General features: G+C 37.6%; 1 protein-coding gene across 8 annotated transcripts; it reads right to left on the bottom strand.

The window, feature by feature from the left end:
* Nucleotides 1-3,574: 3,574 nt before the first annotated feature.
* LOC114364830 (protein angel) lies at nucleotides 3,575-23,836 on the bottom strand. Of its 8 annotated transcripts, XM_028321141.1 has the most exons (12): nucleotides 23,654-23,797; nucleotides 23,512-23,563; nucleotides 22,617-23,077; nucleotides 21,496-21,632; nucleotides 20,540-20,700; nucleotides 16,330-16,494; nucleotides 12,542-12,753; nucleotides 11,499-11,588; nucleotides 9,493-9,613; nucleotides 8,264-8,341; nucleotides 6,631-6,836; nucleotides 3,575-4,070 (listed from the first exon to the last, which is right to left on the bottom strand). In XM_028321141.1, exons 3-12 carry the CDS (start codon nucleotides 22,928-22,930, stop codon nucleotides 3,917-3,919), a joined length of 1,638 nt encoding a protein of 545 aa, XP_028176942.1. In that variant the 5' UTR covers nucleotides 22,931-23,077; nucleotides 23,512-23,563; nucleotides 23,654-23,797; the 3' UTR covers nucleotides 3,575-3,916. The 8 variants fall into 8 exon arrangements, 7 of the variants coding, with proteins under 7 accessions (XP_028176942.1, XP_028176947.1, XP_028176945.1 ...); XM_028321146.1 differs by lacking the exon at nucleotides 23,512-23,563 and having other exon boundaries at nucleotides 22,617-22,910; nucleotides 23,762-23,836; XM_028321144.1 differs by lacking the exon at nucleotides 23,512-23,563 and having other exon boundaries at nucleotides 22,617-22,910.
* Nucleotides 23,837-24,321: the final 485 nt, after the last annotated feature.

Raw genomic sequence — 24,321 nt, forward strand, 5'->3', positions numbered from 1 at the left:
TAGTTTTGCATGTATTCCCTTACGGACTCCTTGTAATAAACACTAGCGAACAATCTCAAAACCATTCCATTAAAAAAATGTTATGGTATGTTGATAAATAAAATTGGAGGCTCGTACTACTTGCTGAAAAAAGGGTTCCTTGTCAGGACTACGAAACCCTATTTAGGAAGTCGAAGGAATCCTTTAAACATACGCAACTGAAGCTCCGCCACCTATCGGCGTAAATCAGAAGCACCACCCACTGTTGGAACTATAAAAAACATCTGATAGACGGACAAAGGACTGATATTCAACCTCAACCATTGATACTACTGATAACACATAACATAACTGACATGTCAGTCAAACGCAGTCCAGTAGTGGACGAAACACTATATCTCACTTCTTCGTCATTTTATGTTCTAGAGGTCTCCAATCCATCAGGTGGACGTCCTACACTACGTTAGCCTAGACACGGTCTCCAAGAACCTCTTTACTTCTCTTATGGCGCAAGTACACTGCGGAAAATGGATCGACACGTAATAGTGTAAACACCATCTCGGTTACTTTCTCCTTTTCAAGCCCGTGGGTCGCCCATACTTCGCTGAGCGGGCTCGCGCTTCATCTCGGTCAATTTACCGCGTAGTGTACTTGCGCCGTTACACTTAGGCGTCGTCCACACCAAGTATTTTCCACAGTCAATATGTTCAACGCATAGCATGCTCACGGTCATACCTACAGTTAGTTTGTCGATTTAGTATGAACATATGAAGTTAAATATCAAGAAGCAATAAACTGCGTAACGCGCGGTCAGAGTCGGCGGCGGACAATACGTTGATGTGAACGAGGCCTTAGCTTTATAATATTTTGGACAAACTCAATTACTTTGATCTCTTAAAGGTGTACTAAAATAAAACGTCGCATATAAAAGATCGCCATTTATTAAAATAATACCACAAACACGTAACCTACTCTCGGTGTGGACGAAACTAAAGTTTGACGAATAACAAAACAATCGCACAACTAAACCCACGTTATGTACAAAATATACAGACTTTATTACATAAGAATACGAGACAATAAAGCTTCTTTAAAGAATCACTTCAAGTTTAAATGAAACTACCTTAGCACTACTGGGAATACAGGTTTTAAAAAATATTGAAATCTGTTATTCAAAAATATATTCTCATGTCAATATTATTTATAGATATTTTATACTTATGGAAAATATTTGATTCACTTTAAGCTATTCAGATTCACGATCATTATAGACTTCAAACATTACTTATTATATTATTATTTAAACATTGAACTGATTCTAAAAAGAAATTATAAAATAAAAACTGCAATCAATAAAAATTAATTTACTTTCCGTAAAAATAAAGGTCTACGTTTAAAAATCTTCTGAAAACCAAATTATTACAAAACTTTCTGCCAAACCATTGAATGTTAGAAACTTATTGATTACTTTAAAATCCCAATAAAATAAATATATTAGGCAATTTAAGAATTAAAACGTTTTACAGACATAATAAACAATTCTTAAATTCTGCCAATAGTGTGGCAGCAAAATAAATAAAGACGACATAAAACAAAAAATATTGATCACGGTCCTAAACTATATTGAATCACAAATATCACTTGCATCTGAATTCTAGCAGCTTCTTTCATACTAAAAATCATAACCAACACAATCAGAACGTTTTGACGTCAACAATTATTATTTTCTGCGAAGTGCATTCAACCAAATTGGAAAGAGTAAAGGTCATCGCACATTTATCAACCCGGAAGGCGATCGTAACCGTATCAACTCGAGGCGGTCAGTATTATTTCTATGAAACCTTCATACTGCACTGCAACGCACACTTATCCGCACCGTAACGTAATCGCCTCGCCTCACAATGAGGGCTATCGTTTTTATACTTAACAGTTGGCACCCCTGGCGATTGACAGGACCTTACTCTACAGTGGCGCCATCTTGATGAGTGCAAATACGATAGTCCTCCTACCACTTTAGCGCTCACAAGTTGGCGCCACTGTCTTCGCTACTAGCAAGTGACAGGACCTTACTCTACAGTGGCGCTAACTGGTGAGCGCTAAAACGATAGCCCTCATTGACAGCGCGCAAAAGACGATGACAGCTCGCTAAAGGCGATACGGTGTTGATCCCTTTCCGAGTTGATATGTCTGCTATGAGCTTAAATTTGAAACCTTGTGTTAGTCAACTACGCATACAATCTAACTCAAGTCATTCACGTTGTGACAAGCTTCTAAGATATCTACATTTTAATTGAAATTTACTATACCAATAAATATACTGTCCTAACAGAGGGTTTGCTTTGCCTGAAAAACAAAAGACATAAGCGCTGTCACTCAGTTTGCCACAATTTATTCAATTGGTAAAATGTTAATAAGGATAATTATATAATTATTTACACTGCAGACAGCGCGTCAGACTTAATAGATTTATTTGAATATTTTATTTCTACATTATTTTATATGTATGTGTCGAGATTTTAAAATGTAACTTTAAAACTTTCCCGTTCTCACAAACTTTAATAATAATACTTTTAAAGGTTTGAATTTAAACTTCGAATCATTTAGTTAGAGGATCAGCAACACTGGTCTATGGGAGGAGATCGCTCATGATATTATGACACCAATAATGGCTTTTGCACTAGTGGCGCCTCAACGGGACTATTCCCACCTCTCGTTCCCACCACTGCAACTCCTGTGTAGCCAGGATCTACAGCTTGACCGCTACAAAAACCCAACCAGTGAAGGACAAGTTTGTGGCGCCTCTAGTGAGTGACACAAAAGTCACTGGAATTAGTCAATAATATGTGGCATACTAAGCGACAGCGCTAATAAAAGATTCGCGGACTTAGTACCATCAATGTGATTGGCGCTGAATCAAATTTAACACATTTCCAATCCAAATAAAAGGTCATTCGTTAATATTTTGTAACCTCACCCCTATTAGTAATGCGAGGATGTTAGAGGGATGTTTAGACACGAAGCTTTCGCTTTCGTGTTTTAAAACAAGTAGTTACGGCCTTAACCACTGGATTCCTATAACTGCGAGTTGGAAGACGTCGGACCGCATCCACAGGTGACTGGGAAAATCCACCGCAGCAGTGTAATTATTTATTATTGTGTAAGTAATACTTGATTTTAGGAACGTGCTGGTTCGGAGACGCGGTGCTGTACAGGTTAAGCGGTACTTCCAATGTAAGAGAACATTTTGGGAGATTTGATTTTGGCCTGTGTCAATTACACAAACATATTTTCTTTTGCAAAATAATGAATAATCAATGAATAATTACGTTTTTAAAAGTGTGAAAGAACGAATTTTGGTAAGTGCTCAATTAACTGTTTACTTTGATGGTGCATGTCACTATTCTAGTTCAGTTCGAATATAGATCAAGCCGAGTGGCGTTTGTTCTATCTGTGTGCCTACCATGAGTTTACGTTAGGTGAGTTCGCTAGCAACTAGCGTAAAGGTAGCAGGGAAGCGCTGGACGCAGGCCGCTACCAATCGATCAACATGGAAAGCATTGGGGGAGGCCTATGTTCAGCAGTCTGTGGACGTCCTGTGGCTGAAATGATGATGATGATGATGATGATGAGTTCGCTAGCGAATACGTCAAAAAATTCTATGAAGATTTTATGTCTTGAAATTAGCCGCTAGGGCGCTGCACAATATGTTATACATTTAAATGTCATTTTTTTACGCAGTCGCTAGCGAGCACACCTGACGTAAACTCATGGTAGGCACACAGAAATAGAGAGAGAATATCAGACTGTCTAAGTCTCCGACTAGTTAAAGTACTGTCGTTAGAGTGCATTTGCACTTGTATGTCTTGCACAGGTGTGTGCGTCAGTCGCCTTGCAACTCACATGAGGCCTAGCTCGGATCAGGACACCTGCACCGCCATCATAAGGAGGACTTGTAGGGGCGCAGCTCGAAGGCGGCGGCGAGCGCCAGGTGGTCGGATCCGAACACGTCGTTTGGCAGGCAGCCTAGCGCGGCGCACTCCGCTGCGGTAGGCAGGCGCAGACGGTCCACTAGCTTCAAGCGGCTGCACAAGCTGGAAACAAAAAATGTTACGTCAAAGAAGAGTTTTAAAGAGTAAGAGCTCTTTTAAAAAATGACGTTTTGAGCCAGGCGTTAGTACAGTTACAACAGGACCACACATGAATAAAATTGTAAAGACTTGCAGTTCTTGAAAGGCCTACTCGACTTCTTATTTTTTGATATACAGCCTTGGCCAAAAGTATTGAGCACCCATGATATTTATTAATTTTGAAGGTATTATACATGTGTCTGAATAAAAACAGTTTTTAACAGTTTTATATTGTTTATTAACAACAAAAAATTAATACTTTGTTGGACCACCCTTTGCCTTAATTACTGCAGAAGTTATTTTTGGTAAAGATTGTACTAATTTATTACAATCGTCACATGTTAAAGCGTTCCACTCTTCCCGCAAGCGACGTTTTAGGTCTTCTTTTGTTTTTATTCAATGGCGCCGGACCTTGTCCTTCAATAGACCCCACAAATGCTCGATGGGGTTCAGGTCTGGTGACTGGGCAGACCATTCAAGCAGCTCGATGTTATTGTCACTAAACCAAGCCATCGTTTGTGACAAGGTGCGTTATCCTGCTGGAATTTGACGCTTTCCATGTTGGTGTCACCAAAAAGTGTTGTAAACGAGGGCAGAAGTGCGGATTCAAGAACGTTTATGTACTTTGTAGAGTCCATGCGTCCTTCACACACAAACATTTCCCTAACTCCTGCGGCGCTCATGCACCCCCAGACCATCACACTGCCGCCGCCATGTTTGACGGTAGGTACCTTACACTCCGGGGTAAATTCTTCGTCTACTCGACGACGGACAAATGTCACACCAGGTGTGCCAACAATCATAAAGTAACGAAATTTTGTTAAGTGTTTTTCGGTCCAATATTTATTTTTACAAATATAGTTTTATAATATTATTGTCGCGTATTGTTATTACATGATATTGGCTAACTTACCTCAAAGTTTGATTCATCTGACCACACAATATTTTTCTAATCTTCCTCGGTAAAAGATTGGTATTTTAAAGCCTACTCGTAACGAGCTGTTTTGGTCTTTACTGAGAGCCATGGCTTCTTTCTGGCTGTATAGCCCTTAAGCCCAGCTTCTTGGAGTCTTCTGCGAGTTGTTCTTCCAGAAATCGGCGTATTAATTTCAGCTGATAACTCAGCAGCGAGGTCGGAAGAAGATTTTTTATGATTTTTCAAAGACTAACAATACTACAGTATCATAGCTAAACATCTCGAAACGTGTTTTATTGCACGTTGTGCCGTGAGTTTATGTTTCAAAACCTGTCAAAGAAAGGTTTTTATCAAATATCTTTGAGTATCTTTTATAGTTATCACGTATAAGCAGTATTTAGGGGGTGCTCAATACTTTTGGCCAAGGCTGTAGTTATATTATGATGCCTAACATCATTTGCGTAATCTATTTGTCATTTCGCTACCTCATCTTGTTCATTTTAAAGATTTTGTTTCTTTTCTATAAATCTATTTAGAATAGTTGCTTAGTAGATAGTAGGTACTCATCAAAACATTTTCAAAAGAAGTACAAAGTGCATTTCACTACAACAATGTTGCAATATTCATATGATAAGAGGTGTGTTCGATAGTATACAAGTACTTGATCTTGACCTAGGTCATCAGCAAAATGTAAAACGCAATCCACACTACTATCTCTGATACACATATCTCTAAATAGCTGACTTCGTACGCGTTATAAAATCGTTTGAATGACTTTTCCCGTTTTTTGCTACAAATCTCATTGATCTTATTACCTTATGACCAATGCAATGATGCGTTTATACAAATTTTGTATGAACGTCAAATCGCGCTCTTACCGCGTCGGATTCGCATCGGCCAGAAACTTTAGGGAAGATTACCTGAAGATAGTGTCACATATCCTCCATGAGAACACATTTTAACCATCTGCTGAATATTAATAACTGGAACAGGCTGCTATTTACATTTGAAGGTGGATTCCTGACAATAGCTCCCGCGACGCTTTGTGAATAGGCACAGTTTATTATCGCGTGTATTATCTATGTGCATCCATAACAACAGTCTTATACAAGACAACAACAGCATTCATATGCAAAGCTGACTGAAGTTTACCCATGACCTGATTTTCTCTTTGTAGAACTTATCAAATGTCATCGGTTTACTGAGCAATCTATTGAACTGGAGATACAAATAACTTTACCATAACTATACATCTACAGGTGATACCTAGGTAGATGAAACGTTTAAAAGGCAACAGAGAACAAATTAATAAAAATCCAGACTGCGCGATCTACGATATAATAGCAGAATATACGATAGTGCGTGAGTGGAAAGTTTAAAGGCAAAATTTCAATCCTTTACAAATTAAATCGCTAATTTGCATATAATACATATTAGGAGGAAATTCATTTCTTTGCGGACAGCAGCAGCGGACTAATTGGTCGGGTCCAACTGTTAATAGCTGACAAAGATAGTGGGAGGTACGGACGCCAAAACCTTGACGGTATCTCTACAGAAGAATATTCGCATAGCATTAACCTTAATGTCCTTTACATTCTCCTAACCCACCTGAAGTAAATGTAGTCCACAGTGACCCAGTAGTCCTGCAGCGTGGACGCCTCAGTGCTGCCATCAGGTTTAATCTTGTCGTACGTAGACATCAGCCGCAGCGAGTGCCCGATGTCCCCGCTGTTGAATAGCTCGCTATACTCCATGCCGGGAGGGTCGGGCGTGGAGCATTGGGACAAGTCGGCGCAGTAGTCCGAGTTGTATATCTGAAACGGGACGAGTTCAAATTAAATGTGTCTTCACAGGCCCATTTATTGCCCATAAGCAGCGATAGGGTTAAAGTAATATAGGGATGGGTAAAAGCGCTTTTTAAAAGCCTCGTTTTTAAAGCAAAAAATAGATAATCGTTATAAAATATGCTGGTCAGACCTTATGCATAGAAGATTCACCGTATTAGTTTACGGATTTCAAATATTACGTTTTGAACCAAACGATATTCGTCCATTAGGTTATTGTAAGGAAAGTTGTCATTATCGCTGAATGATGCAATCAGCTGCACTATTTAATTATTCATCATTTATTTAAATTAAACAATGGCCCATTATTATTATAATGACACTATTCCATAAAACTGCTGTGATATGCACATTGCACAATGTGGATTTTGAAATGGGGCACTAAAGGCAGCTTCTTTGACCGTTGATGTCAGAAGAAATCTTTATGCAGAATAGGCAGATCCTCTAATAACGCTTTACATAGGAAGACGCAGCAAGTGTGAGCAATGAGGGCTATCGTTTTAGCGCTCACCAGTTGGCGCCACTGTAGAGTAAAGTCCTGTCACTTGCTAGTAGCGAAGACAGTCGCGCCAGCTGGTGAGCGCTAAAGTGGTAGGAGGACTATCGCATTTGCACTCATCAAGATGGCGCCACTGTAGAGTAAGGTCCTGTCAATCGCCAGGGGTGCCAACTGTTAAGTATAAAAACGGGTAGCGCATTTTCTTACATAACTTTTCAATTCCTATCATTGGAGGTCCGAAAATATTTCTCATACAATTTGATACCATAATGATCATTCTTCATAAAAAATTTAAAACCTACATATTTAAAAACATAATCATTGATATTCATAATATCACTAATCATACACTTAGTTTTTACTAATATTTGTTTTCATATATTTTTCTATACTAATGATCGAAACTCATAATCATTCGAATAAATAACTATAGTATTCATAAATTCTACTCTATTAAATTATATATGATTTTTTTAAAGATACGAGTATGTCTGTTATAAAGTAAATTATTCTGAACAACAACATTATGAGTTGAAGTATGTTCTTAGTAACAACATTATTAATTAAAACAATATGATCAATGAATGTTATGAAGAAAAAAGATCTGAAAATAAAAATTATGTATTTTAAATGGTTCTTGGTAGTAACAGTATTGATAAAAAAATTATGATTACTAACTGTTATGAGCTCCGATCGTAGTAATAAAAATGTATGAATAAAAAAAGTATGAAAAATAAAATTATGAATAGAGATTATTATGAACACAAATCGGTAGTAAGACAAAGAATAGGATTTAGAATTTTATGTGAGCCAATATAGAACCATAAAAACGATAGCCCTCATTGAGCATGCCTCCTACTTGGTGGACCAACAATCTGGTGAAGGTCGCGGGAAGTACCTTGAGGCGGGCAGAGCAGTACCGCTGCTTGTGGAAATCCTTGTGTGAGGCCTCCGTCCAGCAGTGGACGTCATTTGGCTGAAACGAACCAATATTACACAACATTAATAATGCTGAAACATTATATTAGCTATTACAGTCTCTCAAAAATCCATAGATCTTGATAAGAGGGAGATTTGCGACTTAGTAGGTAAATGAAAACACACACGCGCACACACACACACACACACAACCCGCATGCAATCCTATGTTCTTTTTTGCCCCTTTGACTGTTTTTTACGAGATTGTAATAATATAGAATCCATTATTGGCTGTAAAAACAAAAATACCTGTTTGTATTATTATTATAAAGAGCTGTGGTTTTCTGAATAAAGAAAAATAAAATAAACAAAGCAGTAATATTATTGTTTAGTGGTATAGGCCCGTAGTAATCAAGACATTTCGGGTACGGCGATAATGGCTACACTATGGCCGATAACTTTACTATGTTGACGATAACCGCGCGACGCTGACCTTTGCAATCCAACGCAATCAACAAACATACCAAGCTTTGTATGACGCTATTAGATTTAGTAGCCAACGATAAACACACCGTAGCCAAAACATATACTTGGTCTTCAGACCTGCTTTCATATTCTCAAATGGTTCATCTTCATTTCATGCATAAATAATAATAATTTCTGTGTGTTTCCGCACAATGGCCGCGTCTTAGAAAAGATATCTATTGTTTTTTTTTTTTCTTAAATTCTAAACTCAGTAAACAAAACAGGCTCACGATTCCACAGATAAGACACTTGTATTAAAAATTTTCGGAGCCCACTATGATCTATTATAGATCGTTTCATCCACGAAGACGCGCCCCACCAATTCCGCTAATGTTTGAGTATTATCGGTTTACGCTAAATCATCCATGAGTGCACACGCACACTACAATAATGCCGCTCGGATTGCTCGGATCAAACTCTCCGCACCCCGCGCTTCCCTCGACCAAAAATGGTGGGGCGCGTCTTCGAGGATGAAACAAACTATACTCGATTAAGGTGTCGTCGGGCTTCCTCATGAAGTCAAAGTCAAAGTGAAAGTCAAAATTTCTTTATTTGTTTAGACTAATAAATAGTTTTTACAAATCGTCATTTTGCTCTTAAGGAGCCTCTACATGTCTCATAATCTTTTTACCCTACCAGCGCTGTAATTACTGTCCATTCTAAAAAAAACCTTGTAAATGGTACCTTAATAGTACTGTAGAGCGAGTTCCGTCCCTCCAGCCGGTCCAAGTAGACTGACAGATGCTGGCAGTTGTCGGTGACCCCTATCCTCTTCCAGTCAGAGCTATCCCGGAATGGGCTGGCACTGAAAATGGCGACGAAAACTATCAAAGCATGTTGACAAATCTACCAACACTCTTCCAACCAGTCTTGTTGTAAGTTCTTTAGAGTTACGCATCAGTCTAGGGATGCTGCTGATTCTATTATCCACAACCCTGCATGGACTTACAAAGAGCTGAGCTTCAAAGGGGCCCCAAGTATTGCAATGCCTGGGCCGAACATTGTCAATCCGGCCCTGCTTTCAGCAGGCCAATGAAAAATTATCAGATCAGGCATCATCTAGGTCAGGGGTTCCCTAACTTATTTGAGACGCGTCCTCTTTCGATCATAAAAAGTATCCGCGCCCCCCATCCTCCAGTCCAGATTATTTATTGGTCGTATCGACCAGTCTGGAATGTATTCTATCAGCGGTCGCAGGTTTTTAACACCGCTTTTTAAATGGCCCGCGCCCCCGATCAAAAGTCTTAGCGCCTCGCCTGGGGGGCGCGCCCCCCACTTTGGGAACCCCTGATCTAGGTAAAGCCTGGTCCGTGAGCACGTAGAATCCCGTCCAATGACCCCAAGCTACCCATCCTTATCGCTCGCGCGTAATTGTATTGCTGTCGCGACTGTGCGACGCGCGCCCGCAGTGAGTGTGCGAGCGCGACAGCAACATAATTAGTTAGGTAGGATCAGATTGAAGAACATAAGATCAGAGGGAGCTATAGACCACGTTTTGTAGTTAAAATGATGATGATGAATATGACGTCAAATGCAACAGCATCTAATTCATTCAAAATACATTGTTTACTTTAGGGCTATCTAGTATTTTGTTTAAATTAACCTTTTATACAAGTCAGTCTGCGCCAATTCTCCGATTCTCTCTCTTTTTGTAAGTACAAAATAATGCTTTGATCTCCGTGTGCAAAACTTGTTGATTTCCTTCCCTTCCACTTTGAGAAAGAAGCAATTTCACAACACTCATACAGGTATGAATATACCTAATACTCACGGTACTCGCTGTGCAGTCATCCGTTGGCAGCTCGATGTCAAGGCCCTCTTAAGTCCACTTGAGCAGTCTAATAAATTATGTGAAATGTAAAAATGGATTCGAATTTACAGTTGAAAATGTAGGATTAATGCATGAGTGAACTCCCATCAAAACTTACTACCAATATTAGCTAGTTGCCCTAAGGCTCCTACGAAGCCCGACGACGATCAATTTATAACAGTGGCCTAATTCACGTATTTTGACAGTCAAGATCTCGCTGACGATCAGAAGTCGTCCCATTAAAAAACAGTTCTAAATCCGTATTCACAAGGGTCATTTCGATAGAATCGCAACTCAGCGATTTGTTGTCGTCGAAGTTTTGTTACGTGAATAAGGCTACAGGAACTGTGTCTCAACGTTGCATGGAGATGGTTGTAATGGTTTGGGTACCAAGCCAATAATCAATCCCAGTGGTTGCTGAATTGTGGTCATTTACAGAAAAGAGATTTTCTATCTTCCAGGTGTATTTGAACCTTTTTAATTCTATCTCCACTTCGTACAGTTCAGTCAGCCGACAAGTAGCTTTCCTTCAGACGTATTATCTTCTTTATACTTAGATTTTCCTCAGGAACACATTTTTTTTTCTTTCTTTCAAACTTACCCAGAGGTATATTTACAACACGAGAGGCCTCGTCAAAACTACAACATGAACGTATGTAAAATCTATGAAAATGCAGCTACAATCTACAACTACAATCTTTTGTGTACGTAATATTGATGTGTTTTTTATTTACAATCTTACTTTTTGATTACCGTATTGTGATTGTAATTGTCGTTACGTACGCTTGGTTTGCTACCATCAAAATGCCAGTGTTTACAAGCTTCTCTCGTAATGCAAATACGCCATGTTCTTAAAACATAGTACAGAAAGCGCGCTCACCTTACATGCCCTCTGTCAAGTAGTTTTATCACCGCGCTGTCAGGAGTTGAATTCAAGTCCCCCGTCAGAATAATAGGCAAGTGCCCCGACCTGGAAAACATAGTCTGTGTTATGTACTTACATCGAAAAAAGTATAACTAACGCATAATTCATCAAGACCTAAGTCATCATCATCATCATCATTTCAGCCATAGGACGTCCACTACTGAACATAGGCCTCCCCCAATGCTTTCCACGTTGATCGAGAGCCTGCGTCCAGCGCTTCCCTGCTACCTTTACGATGTTGTCGGTCCATTTTGTAGGTGGACGTTCCACCTAACCACCTTGTATGTAGACCTAAGTCAATCTAGCGCATACCTTTCTCCTTCTTTCATCAAGTAAAATTTTTATTGAATAAACCATCAACTAAATCAGCAGATAGATAAATCCAAATCAAACATTTACGCTTAGAAAACTAATGCGTCATTGACAGAGTAGTTTGTAATGACGTCAGCGCTCACGTTATTCAACCTTGTGTAAGCTCGACGAAATACGCGTATTTCTAATCAAGCGGTTCTTTCCAGCTATTGACATCCGTCAAAATGTTTAAATGACGTCATTGTCACCGTCATGAGTCATGCAGAATAAGAATAATCTAGACACAAAAACGAAAAATACTCTAGAGTCTAGACAATAACAAATTTATAACAGCCACCTGGCTTTGCGATTTGCATGCTGGACTTGAGTTTGTATCCCACTGGGTGCAAATGTAACTAAATGTATTGAGCAAAGAACTTTTACACTTAGATAAACAACTAACAACCTAAGACAGGCTTGTTTTGGCGCCTTAGGCTACGTTTTTAGTTCTAGTTTTTCGTTTAAGAACCAATAGAATCGCTTCATTTACCAAAGCGAGGTAAATGAAGCGAATCTATGGGTTCTTTGCAAAGACATCCCTCGCTACGCATCTTCACACATCTCTGGTGGAAACGCGGCCTTAGAACGAAGTCGGCTGACCAAAAATTTAATAGGAAAAAGTCCTAAAGAGGATTATATCTACTTACTCTCTAGCGGTCGTATAATACGCGAATCTGTCAATCTCAGCGAGCAGCACTTGTATCTGCGCGAGCCTGACGTCGGTCCTCTTGGGGTTGTACAACAGATGCGTGGTCGCTACCACAATGGGTGATCGCGGCTGCGCGCGAGGCACGAGCTTCACCATGATCCCGATGTTATCGCGGTTCAGGATCGGAAGCTCCGGCTGGTAGAACTCCACCTAAAACGCACCGCGTAGAACCAAGTCAAATACTAAAGAGTACAGTGTAATAGGAATTCGCCTTTAACGGGACTGTTCCCACCGCTGCAACTCCTGTGTAGATCTACAGCTTGCCAATCAAAACCCAACCAATGAAGGTCAAGTTTGTCCCGGGGAAAAGTTAAATGTTATTGGACCCGCAACGAAACTAATCAGAAGAACAAAGGAGGAGTTCGAAGTTAAGGTTCGACTTCCCTCCATTGCAAAGCGGATGACAGGTGACAAACAAAGGTTTAGTAACCTTTATGAAAAGATAATATGAATTCGCGTATGGTAAAAGATAGCCTCTCCAACCCTGTCTGGCCACTGTGGAGAGTGTAGGCCAAATTCTCCATTTGCCTCTGGTAAATTACTTGATGACGATCAGTACATAAACAAACAAAACAAAAATGCTACAAAGTAAAGTGTCGAAAGGGCGCCCACTTTACCTACATGATATGATACTTCTGTACATACACATTCGCAACACATTTTGGCTACATAGCATAAGCGGTTGTTCTGGCCCGTATTCAAGGCGCAGGAGATTGTAATGCATGCCATGGGCATAGGACAAGCGAGAGGGGAGTAGTTTTCCCTGGGCCATTGGGAATGAACGCGATTCCCTATATTTAGGCTGACCGGCGCACTGTGATTCGTGTAGAACAAGCTAGCTGGACAAAAGTCATTGTTGAATTTCTGATTATCGTTTATAAAAAACGATAAACAACATCCCAGACATTAAGGATTCCACAATTTTTTACTTTGTTAATTACCTAGTCGTGAGTAATTAACATGGTAAGTGAGGATATGAGGATAGTGTAATTTTTAATTTCTAATTTTGCTCGACTTACGACAACACCTGACATTATTTTTTACTATGGTGACCAAATATTTGTGTGATGGATTTTGAAGATAAGGGTAAGTACTTTTTATTTTCTGTACAATAAGGTGCATAATATTGCACATAGTTTTAAAAAGTATGGTGAAATGTTGACCTTTATATTTTTCTCAAAATTTTATGTTTGGAAGACTAGAAGTTGTATGCCCCCACTTGACCCCAGTGTGGAATTTATATATATTGTAGCTGTAACCTTCTAGTATTCAAATATACCAGTTTCAGTTTGCACACTTTTGCACAACAATTTTATTTTTTCAGATTAATAAAAAATCAAGTTTTTTGATTAATGATTAAAACATTGAAAAAGTGACCAGAATAGCATGATTTTTAATTTATATTCTCAAAATGTGATGTATTGGGATCACGAAAATTCGCTGAGATAGTTGAAGAATAGCATCAGTCGCATTTCAATTTCATTTCAATGGACGAAATACGGCAAAACAGGGAACGCTTCATGAAAAACAAAACTGACTGGATTCCCGGAGCCATAGTGTTACATGTTTCTGTTCATAAAGCTCAGTCTTCCACGTCGAAAGATTCTACACCTGGACGACCACTCAAGGAGTTCGACGAGTCCAGCAAAAAGACGAAAAGAAGAAGACTTTTAGACCTCATTTCCTCAAGAAGTACTTGAGAACTGATATTGGCTGCTGAAGCTGCAGCGCAAATGTCTGCTGGCCACAGCAACTTGGCAAGTCATTAATGTTGTCCCAGTCTACACACTAAATTAAAAAACACTGAGATTCTTTGTTCCATATAAATCGCAAAAATGTTTATATCGAAAAATTGATTTTCATTTAATTCTCCATAAAAAACGGGAATTTCATACTTTAACACCTAATACATCATAAGACCAATTATATTATACTGTTAAGTTAGTTTCTTCTTTACTTTTTAGTCTGTTTCTCTTGATTTTAGGAAATAAATATTTTATTACCAAAAAAAATTTTTTTTTTCAAACCTACCTATAATAATTATAATAACAAGCCTAATTAATCTGAAATTGCACAAAAAAGTAAGTAATGCGTGTATTAAACCCATTAAAGTAAAAAAATATTATTGTCCAGCTAGCTTGTTCTACTCGAATCACTGTGCGGCGGTTTTTTTTTATTGATCGACCGTGTTATCGACTAAAGAACATAGTTCATAAGAATGTCAGCTTTTTCTAAATGTTTCATATGTTTACTAATTTTTATGTAAATAATAACTAAAGGTATTCTAAGGCTGAGTTACACCACCTAACTTTCACCGTAATTTTAACGATAACCAGCGTTTTTTGTATAGATTTTGAGAGACTTTTGACGTTTGTCAAAGTTAAAGTAAGATGGTGCAACCCAGCCTTAGTCAAGATGGAACGGAATAACAGTGCAACACATAGGAATCAATGCTATTAACTATGAATGAACAAACCTACAGTATAAAAAAATAAAAACTCGCTAAGCATTTGCAGCACACAGCATAACTAATAATTAAAAAATATATCTGGAATATAATGAAAATAAATGAGAAACTTAAAAGGCCACAAAAAAACAGTTAATAATGCATGTATACTGCTACAATAACAGTAATATTTATCAACGAGAAGCATCAATAAGCACAAGGACATACAATTGTATGGAAACAATTACTATATCGTCTGGCGGGATATGGAGTCTAAATAAAATATGAACCTCATGAATCTTGACAACTTATAGTTAATAGCGAACAGGGAAAACGGATAAGTCTAAAACTACTTGGCTTTGTGGTACGCGTTAACAAAAGTAAAGTTTGGCATACATCGCTCTACGCGCTTCAGCGGAGTAGTCCATAAAAATAACATGCATAGTGATATTTAGCAATCTGTAAACATTTCTACATAATCAAATAAAATCTATTGTCTCACGATACGTTTCATTCTGCTAAAGCATGATCTCTAAGAATTTATAGATGACTTGATTAATTCAATGGACAACATTAAAATCTCTTAATATATTTATGTCAGTAGTGTGCATCCTCTTTTATATCATAGGATCGTAACAGCTGAGGTCACAACCCTGCCAGTCTATTTATTTATTTCCTTATTTTTTTCAGTTGGTCTTTTGTCTCGCAAATGGACCGACGACAGAGCGACGCGCGACGTGCTTTTCATAGCATGCACGTTGTAATCTTGAAAGAGGTAGTGGAATGGTATCATCGTCATCATCATCATCAGCTACTGGACTTCCACTGCTGAACATAGGACCCCCCTAATTTGCAGATTGACCGGTTGGTAATGGAAATCTATGTATTACCAAAAATTCTCACTGCAAAAGAATTCGCATACGCAGTTTTTGCAATGTACTCGCATACAACGCAATATTTTATCTTACTGAGCCGTGATTATCACAAGTGTGATCTAGTGGAAGAATCCACCTCACGCTGCTCGCTTTAAAGTGCCAATCGATATACAATGTTGCCATTAAGCCCAACTCATTAAGTAGATAAAATATCAATGATAATTTAAACATTCACATCGAAATGACAAGTGCACTGCATGGATTAGAATAGTGACATAAAAAGAAAGGCATGCCGCTACGCTACCTTAAGAAAAAGCAACATAAAAAACAGTATAAAACTGATTTTGAAAAGTAACAAACAGATGTCAGTTAAATCAGATCGCATTTTGTAGTATTTGTACTTACGCTGATATGATCTTCCAATTCAAAGACCGACGTTTTGAAATAAATAGCGCATCCATCCTGTCTATGTCCAGTTTTTTGCTTGAAGATCCCGAAGTATCCCATATCCTCGAACTTGGAGTAGAAACTGTCCAGGTGTGAGGCCTGAACCTCTTGGAGGCATAGTATCTAGAAAACATAATTTGTGAGTAGATAGTACATACAAACTGAAGATGTTTGTTTTCGTTGCATATTATATTATATATATTGATGTAGATTGCGCTATCAATTTGAACTAATTGATAGCGCATTATACATCAATATACGCTTTTTGCTCTACATTCAATTTATTTATTTATTTTCGTATAGTAGTACAAGGGTACATAATACATGAAAAAACGATGAACCCTGCAGAAGTATAAAACTGTGTCGCAGGGATCAACGCCCTCCTCCAAGAAACCATATAAAAAGTATTTATGCAATCGAATCCATTATAAATAATTAATTTTTAAAAAAATAAAACCGACTTCAAATGCGTGAACACAAAAAAAAAACTAAAAATTAAAAATATTGCGTATAAAAAAGTTCATCCCCAATTTTCCACCCTTGGGGGTGAAATATTTTCTTCAAATTCGCATGAAACCACCCTTTTGATAATACCTATTCAACAAAAAAATAATCGTTCAAATTGATTTATAATCGGCGGAGATATTGCGTATAAAAAAGTTCATCCCCAATTTTCCACCCTTGGGGGTTGTTTTTTCTATTATTAAATTTAAATGGGACCACCCTTGAGGTATTACCTATACGCCGAAAAAAGATTTGTTCAAATCGGTTCATAATTGGCGGAGTTATCGCGTAACAAACATAGAAAAAAAAAAAAAAAAACATACGGGTCGAATTGAGAACCTCCTCCTTTTTTTTGAAGTCGGTTGAAAACGAAATCCCACTGGTTTCCATTTCAGGATAAGGACTTATTATTATGACTCACAAACTAACAAATGTGTATTTATTCATCTGTATTTTTTTCTTGTCCTAACTCCATGATACATACAGAATTATATAGCTTTTCTAGTCAACTAAAAACTAGTTTTCAACCGACTTCAAAAAAGGAGGAGGTTCTCAATTCGACCCGTATGTTTTTTTTTTTTTTTTATGTTTGTTACGCGATAACTCCGCCAATTATGAACCGATTTGAACAAATTTTTTTTCAGCGTATAGGTAATACCTCAAGGGTGGTCCCATTTAAATTTAATAATAGAAAAAACAACCCCCAAGGGTGGAAAATTGGGGATGAACTTTTTTATACGCAATATCTCCGCTGATTATAAATCAATTTGAACGATTATTTTTTTGTTGAATAGGTATTATCAAAAGGGTGGTTTCATGCGAATTTGAAGAAAATATTTCACCCCCAAGGGTGGAAAATTGGGGATGAACTTTTTTATACGCAATATTTAAAAAAAAAACATACGGGTCGAATTGAGAACCTCCTCCTTTTTTTTGAAGTCGGTTGAAAACGAAATCCCACTGGTTTCCATTTCAGGATAAGGACTTATTATTATGACTCACAAACTAACAAATGTGTATTTATTCATCTGTATTTTTTTCTTGTCCTAACTCCATGATACATACAGAATTATATAGCTTTTCTAGTCAACTAAAAACTAGTTTTCAACCGACTTCAAAAAAGGAGGAGGTTCTCAATTCGACCCGTATGTTTTTTTTTTCTATGTTTGTTACGCGATAACTCCGCCAATTATGAACCGATTTGAACAAATCTTTTTTCGGCGTATAGGTAATACCTCAAGGGTGGTCCCATTTAAATTTAATAATAGAAAAAACAACCCCCAAGGGTGGAAAATTGGGGATGAACTTTTTTATACGCAATATCTCCGCTGATTATAAATCAATTTGAACGATTATTTTTTTGTTGAATAGGTATTATCAAAAGGGTGGTTTCATGCGAATTTGAAGAAAATATTTCACCCCCAAGGGTGGAAAATTGGGGATGAACTTTTTTATACGCAATATTTTTAATTTTTAGTTTTTTTTTTGTGTTCACGCATTTGAAGTTGGTTTTATTTTTTTAAAAAGTTAATTATTACAATCAAAATTATGACGAAAGACATTTTTCGTAATAACATTTTGTCTTATATGACAATCAGACTTATAATCAGAGCAAGAGATAAGTCACACAATATAATATCGTGAATATAATCGAATATGAAGATTGATATCTTTTGGTGAAAAAATAAAGAATATAAGTTCTACGATAAGAAAGGAAATCGATTTAAATTTTAATTTAAATAGTGAGAGTCGAGTTTGGATCGAACTCCAAGAGAGAACTCCGTACACTTGTGTTAACTTAGAAATATGATTTTAATAGACCATGAACCTTAAATAAAATAAAACAAGAGACGAAACATGGAAAATTATAATGTAACCTTCTCATAGCAATAGAATGTAATGGGAGCGTGTACGCAAATATACGACCCAGATGCCGACTCGCGAGCAAACAATATTATAATAGCTGTCATAGCTCGTATCTAGCGTAGTAAACACAGAAGGACACGGCATTACGTCATACTGTGTATCGTGTTTTAGAAAAAGTAGGCTTGTCCAAGTCAGGAAATCCATTTAGTTATGTATACTAATAGCATAGTAAACACCTTCTAATTTTAGCACATTGTTCGTTTCGGCCTTTTAAAACACATTGGCGAAACAAAAAGATAGTGCTAATAGTTATAAAGATTATGAAATAAGCTAATAACAATAGCTTAAACTAATAGACGTATACAAAAAATATAATCAACAAAATATATAGTATGTTTTAGACTGAAGAGGGTTGCGCTGGCGGCTATTATCATGGATTAGCCAATGATATCCGTATCAGTGGACATCGCACAATAATGTATTATGTTATGAATTACAGTATTATTGTGATAAACAAACCAACACGCGACACGCTGTGTTTATACCAGAATGTACAGACTGCAGCACAAGTTTTACAGAAAAACCGCACCTATGTTTGTACCAAATAGATACTACGGTGTTTGCCGACGTCCATAATTAGAAATAAAAATAAAGTCTTGTGATTGTACATTTATCTGCTGACTTAAAACGTGCGAGATAAGACACGCGTCGTTTGAAACATACATGTGACTGTGTTGATTGCAGTTTCTATAAAAAGAAGCATATTTGAAAATCTATTTTTAAATATTTTATTATCCTAAGCCAATGGGATTGTTAATGGTGCCTTTATTGCACTGATTATAGAAATTAAGCAAAGTCAAAGTCAAAGTCAAAATTTCTTTATTTGTTTAGACTAATAAATAGTTCTTACAAATCGTCATTTTGCTCTTAAGGAGCCTCTACATGTCTCATAATCTTTTTACCCTACCAGCGCTTCGAGACCAACATTTGGCAAGTGCTGAGAAGAAGCGCCGCAACAAACTCAGTCACCACTGTCTGCCGGTTAATATAAATAAATAGAAATAGCAGTAGTAGGTACATTCGATTCAGGAGCAGTTCACTGAATTTACCATGCATTCTTGTATAGTGTATCTTATAAGAATGGGTATACAAAATTGCGTGGTATATTAAACAAGGTAGTGACGTGCTAATATCCTAGACTTACAGATTACACACTTAAATACTACATAGTAGAAATGACTCGCATACATAAATTGGAATAACTTGGATTGACCAGTCCCCGAAAGCAGTGCCTGTTCACAGACATGACGAGTGAACCAGCCATCGCTTCACTCGACCATATTAGAGGGAATGTAACGACCCGCCTCACTACGCCACCACCCCAGAGACATTTTAGTGAGAATGACAATACCAATGACAAGCAAGCAACCTAAACTAGAATACTGTATATTTTTACGAGGAGGAGAAGGAACAATGTAAACCCATAGCAATATAAGATGAAAGAAAAATAGCATTGAAGTACCTAGTTCAGCCAGCAGCATACTAAGTACTGCTGATAATTTTTTGTTGCAAAATTGCATTTATTACAACAGCAAAAGATGCTACAGTGAGCATATTTTCTGTATGAATCATTATGATTAATATCATGACTACATCAACGACATAATAAAAGCAGCAGGAAGGCGCTGGACGCAGACCGCTACCAACCAAGCAACATGGAAAGCATTGGGGGAGGCCTATGTTCAGCAGTGGACGTCCTATGGCTGAGATGATGATGATGATGAATATCATGACTTACGTCTGGAGCCAAGTTGGTGATTTCGTCGTAGAGACGCGCTGCCCTGACGTTCCACTTCAGGTTGCGTGGCGAGCAGTCCGTGTACAAGTACGGGTGGCATTCCAGCAGGTACTGAGCCAGCACATTATACGAAACCACTCGGAACCTGAACACATTGTTGCCTGAAACCATTTCTCGAATATTAACATACGCGGTGTTAATCCAGGGTGTCAGCTAACTGCATACCAAATTTTATTAAAATCGCTTCACGTCTAAGCACGTGAAGAAGTAACAAACATACAGACTTACAAACTTTCGCCTTAATAATACACTCAACATCAAATAAATCGCACCTCCCGCAACAAGCACTTTCAAACGTATGCATCCCCACTTCCCACCAATATTGGCACCATTTAAAAGCCTAGTTCTAAGCTTCATTTCGTTAAAGGAAAGGTTTTTACTCCAAAAATGTGTCTTTAGAAGGATCCAGAATCACTTCTTCAAAAAATAGGCTATTACACTTGAGTCAACTTTTATGGCTATAAAACTGTTAAGTTGAGATTAATCGCTATCCATCTGTTAAAGAGGACACGTGAGATCTTTATTTGGTTTTATAACCATAAAAATTGGTCTAATTGATCCCAGAGGTGAGCCCAAAGTGAGGTCTATTTTCAAGTCACATTTATGGTAAATGTTAATCATTTATTTAGAAATGAAATATATTTTTATTTAAGGATATTTATTGGGCTTTCAAATAACACCAATATTGTTGGAGTACCATGGTTGTGTCAGAAGAAAATCTTTAAAGTTTGCGTCGCGGAAGGTGCGGTTTATTTGATGTTGAGTGTAGTTTTAGACCCAGTGACATACAATAGTTTTATCTTGGTTTTTAAAGTGAGATACATGGCTTTCTGTGATAGACCTAATTTCGCGGGTAAAGCCGCGTTAAAAACTTGGAAGAAAACAATTTGACATACCTTCACCTGAGTCAGTTTTTTTTACAACTGGTTCCCAAACTCGGAAGTTAGGAGGCACCTTGCCAGCCTTTACATTGGTAGTGGAACCAGACCCGCCGCATTGCGATCTCCAGTCGATATCATCTTCAGTTGAAGAACTACAAAAACGGAACGGAAATCATATTAGATTGCTTTTGAGCGTTGTTAAGATTAAGGGTGTTTTAATATGGTGCGGATTTCATCATGGTCGCGGGATTGTTCTGCATGCGTTTCCTTTTTATACAAGTATTATCACGTACCGCACGTCCTGCCTGCGCATTACGATAAATACTTGTATGAAAAGGACATTTGGGTGTCTGTCATGCGGAGAAATCCCGCGTCCGTGCTGAAATCCGCACGATATTAACACCCAAAAAAAAAATGAAACAATAAAATTTTAATCTAGAATGGAATCTTAAAATGGTTACACCATGATTATGTTAAATTATTATTTTAATGAGCTGATGATATGCAAATGGGACACAATAAAAACTATTATCTTCCTATTAAGTTCATAGTGATTGTGGCTACTGTTATCTTGTTACTAGCTGCAAGTCTCAGCCAGTGGCATCACACCAGGAACTATTATTTACTTAATCATAAAAAAGTCGTACTTTATGGATATTATTAACCTATTTTAGAAGCACTTTGAAATCAACAAAAATAATCAAAAGTAAAATAACTATTTAGAAAGAAACTAGAAAGTACAAGTACTATCATAAAATAATTTTGACATGAACAGCTAACTTCTAAGCCATATGAAATAACTAGCTTTCCGCCCGCGGCTTCGCCCGCGTGGAATTTTGTCTGTCACAGAAAAACTTTATCGCGCGCGTCCCTGTTTCAAAAACCGGGATAAAAACTATCCTATGTTCTTTCCCGGGACTCAAACTATCTCTATGCCAAATTTCATCAAAATCGGTTGCGAGGTTTAAGCGGGAAAGCGTAACAGACAGACAGACAGACAGACAGACAGACAGACAGACAGACAGACAGACAGACAGAGTTACTTTCGCATTTATAATATTAGTTGGGATAATAATTTAAAGTACAGAATGTAGTCATAAGAACTACCTGTTAGTCATGAATGCTATTCTACTTACACTTCAAATTGTCCTCCATAGCTGATATGGTTCAGGTTGGGTTGCAGTGATTCACTCATTTGTTTTGTTTTTTTTGGTTCATTTGAATTCAAGGATGGAATCTTAATCCGCGATCTTTTCTTAAAGCTGGCAAAGAGTCTCAAAGGCGCAGCTGATGAGGGCTGCGGCAAGAGCAACGTGTCCAGAGAATCCTCTACTTGGCATGTCTTTCCTACACAGTTCAAGTGGGAATACCTCCTCACATGTGAACGGGTACTTATGCTGTCACATGTGACCCTCAAATATCTGCAAAAACTGTTAGGCAATTTCAGCATAGCTTTATAAATGAGTATAAGAAATTATAAATGTATTATAATCATGACTATCTATAAACCACAGCCTCTTTAGACATGCATTACTTCTATCCCTGGTTAGTTTGGTATTTGACATGGAATTTGCTCTGTGACATTCAACTTGGTAATCTGAAAGAGAAAATGTAAATAATTTTAGTGTCATGAAGCTGATCAACCAAGAAAAATAAACAGTACAAGTCAGACATATCCAGTGCTGTCACATTTATGGAATAAAGCTAAACACTTAGGCTAAATTTTTGTTTTGAAATATTCCCCCATTTACAAAATTAAGTAGGTAGTTTATCTGAACAACTGGACTCGTGGTTTTTACAATTTATTTACCCAAGCCCCTTACTCACACATCTAATTAAGCAAATAAAATCCTCAAAGCGTGAGCAAAACTGTACGTAAACAGACAGATGGTCACTTACACAATGTAAACAACAAGGAGAACCACATGCCAACAAGTCACTATAAACATAAATTTTCTTATACCCTCCCAGTTAACCCAAATTCCCGCAAAACAGTAAACAACACTCTGAAGAATAAATAACACTCTTTACCTATTATATAACGTTATTTCCCCTACCGTCAGTCTTAAACATTCAAGGGGAACTACAAAATATCAAACAATATGACAACAAATTACTGTAACCTATAACAATAAACAAATGTAATTATTACATGATAAATTAAGTAACTTACATGCGTTCAATCGAAGCCATAACTTATTAACTTGAAAAGGCAAAGAGCAAAAACCATGACGAGCTTCTAAAATCTACTGTAAAAATACATTTTTATTGACCCACCGACCTCTCGTATCGTTTCGTATCTCTGATGACGATATGTCATTCAAAATTGTCACTTATGTCAACTGTCACTCACGGCTGACAGCGTTTGACAATCTTATAGGGCTGTAAAGAAGATAAATTATTTTGAAATAGTTGTACAACCAAAGTGGCTTTTAAATTGAGCTGTGAAATAATAATAATAACAAAAAAAGCATTGCACTAAGTTAAGCACTTAGCATAGATCACACTGTCCATCTCACTAGTACAATATAAGTGCTAATATTGCAGCGGGCATAAGCCCGGTCTCCTCTCCACTAAAACAGAGGAGAGCAAAGACGAGTTATTGTGTTTTGAATTTCCAATCGTATAGTTCCAAAATACTGGACTGTCCTGTCGATGACATTGACAGTGGGGCGCCACCGTCAATACCGGATCGCTGGTTCAGATTTTTTCAATGTTGGAAACCATATAGTTGAACGATGGTAGCGCCCCCCTGTCATTGAGTTTGGCGGGACAGTTCAGTGTGGGTCATCACATCAAACCACACCAATCACATCGAACCAAGCTTAGCGGAAAAGTGAT

Source organism: Ostrinia furnacalis, unplaced genomic scaffold (genome assembly GCF_004193835.3).
Source record: "Ostrinia furnacalis isolate ACB-3 unplaced genomic scaffold, ASM419383v2 OfSCF7471, whole genome shotgun sequence".
NCBI classification, from domain to species: Eukaryota; Metazoa; Arthropoda; class Insecta; order Lepidoptera; family Crambidae; genus Ostrinia; species Ostrinia furnacalis.

Excerpts from the sequence above, each read along its gene's own strand:
- LOC114364830 (XM_028321144.1), bottom strand. The coding sequence starts at position 23,673 with ATGGCTTCGATTGAACGCAT. Across the intron at positions 22,911-23,653 it reads ATGGCTTCGATTGAACGCAT|TTTTTGCAGATATTTGAGGG; the intron begins GTAAGTTACTTA and ends ATTGCCTAACAG. Across the intron at positions 21,633-22,616 it reads TATGGAGGACAATTTGAAGT|TTCTTCAACTGAAGATGATA; the intron begins GTAAGTAGAATA and ends CCGTTTTTGTAG.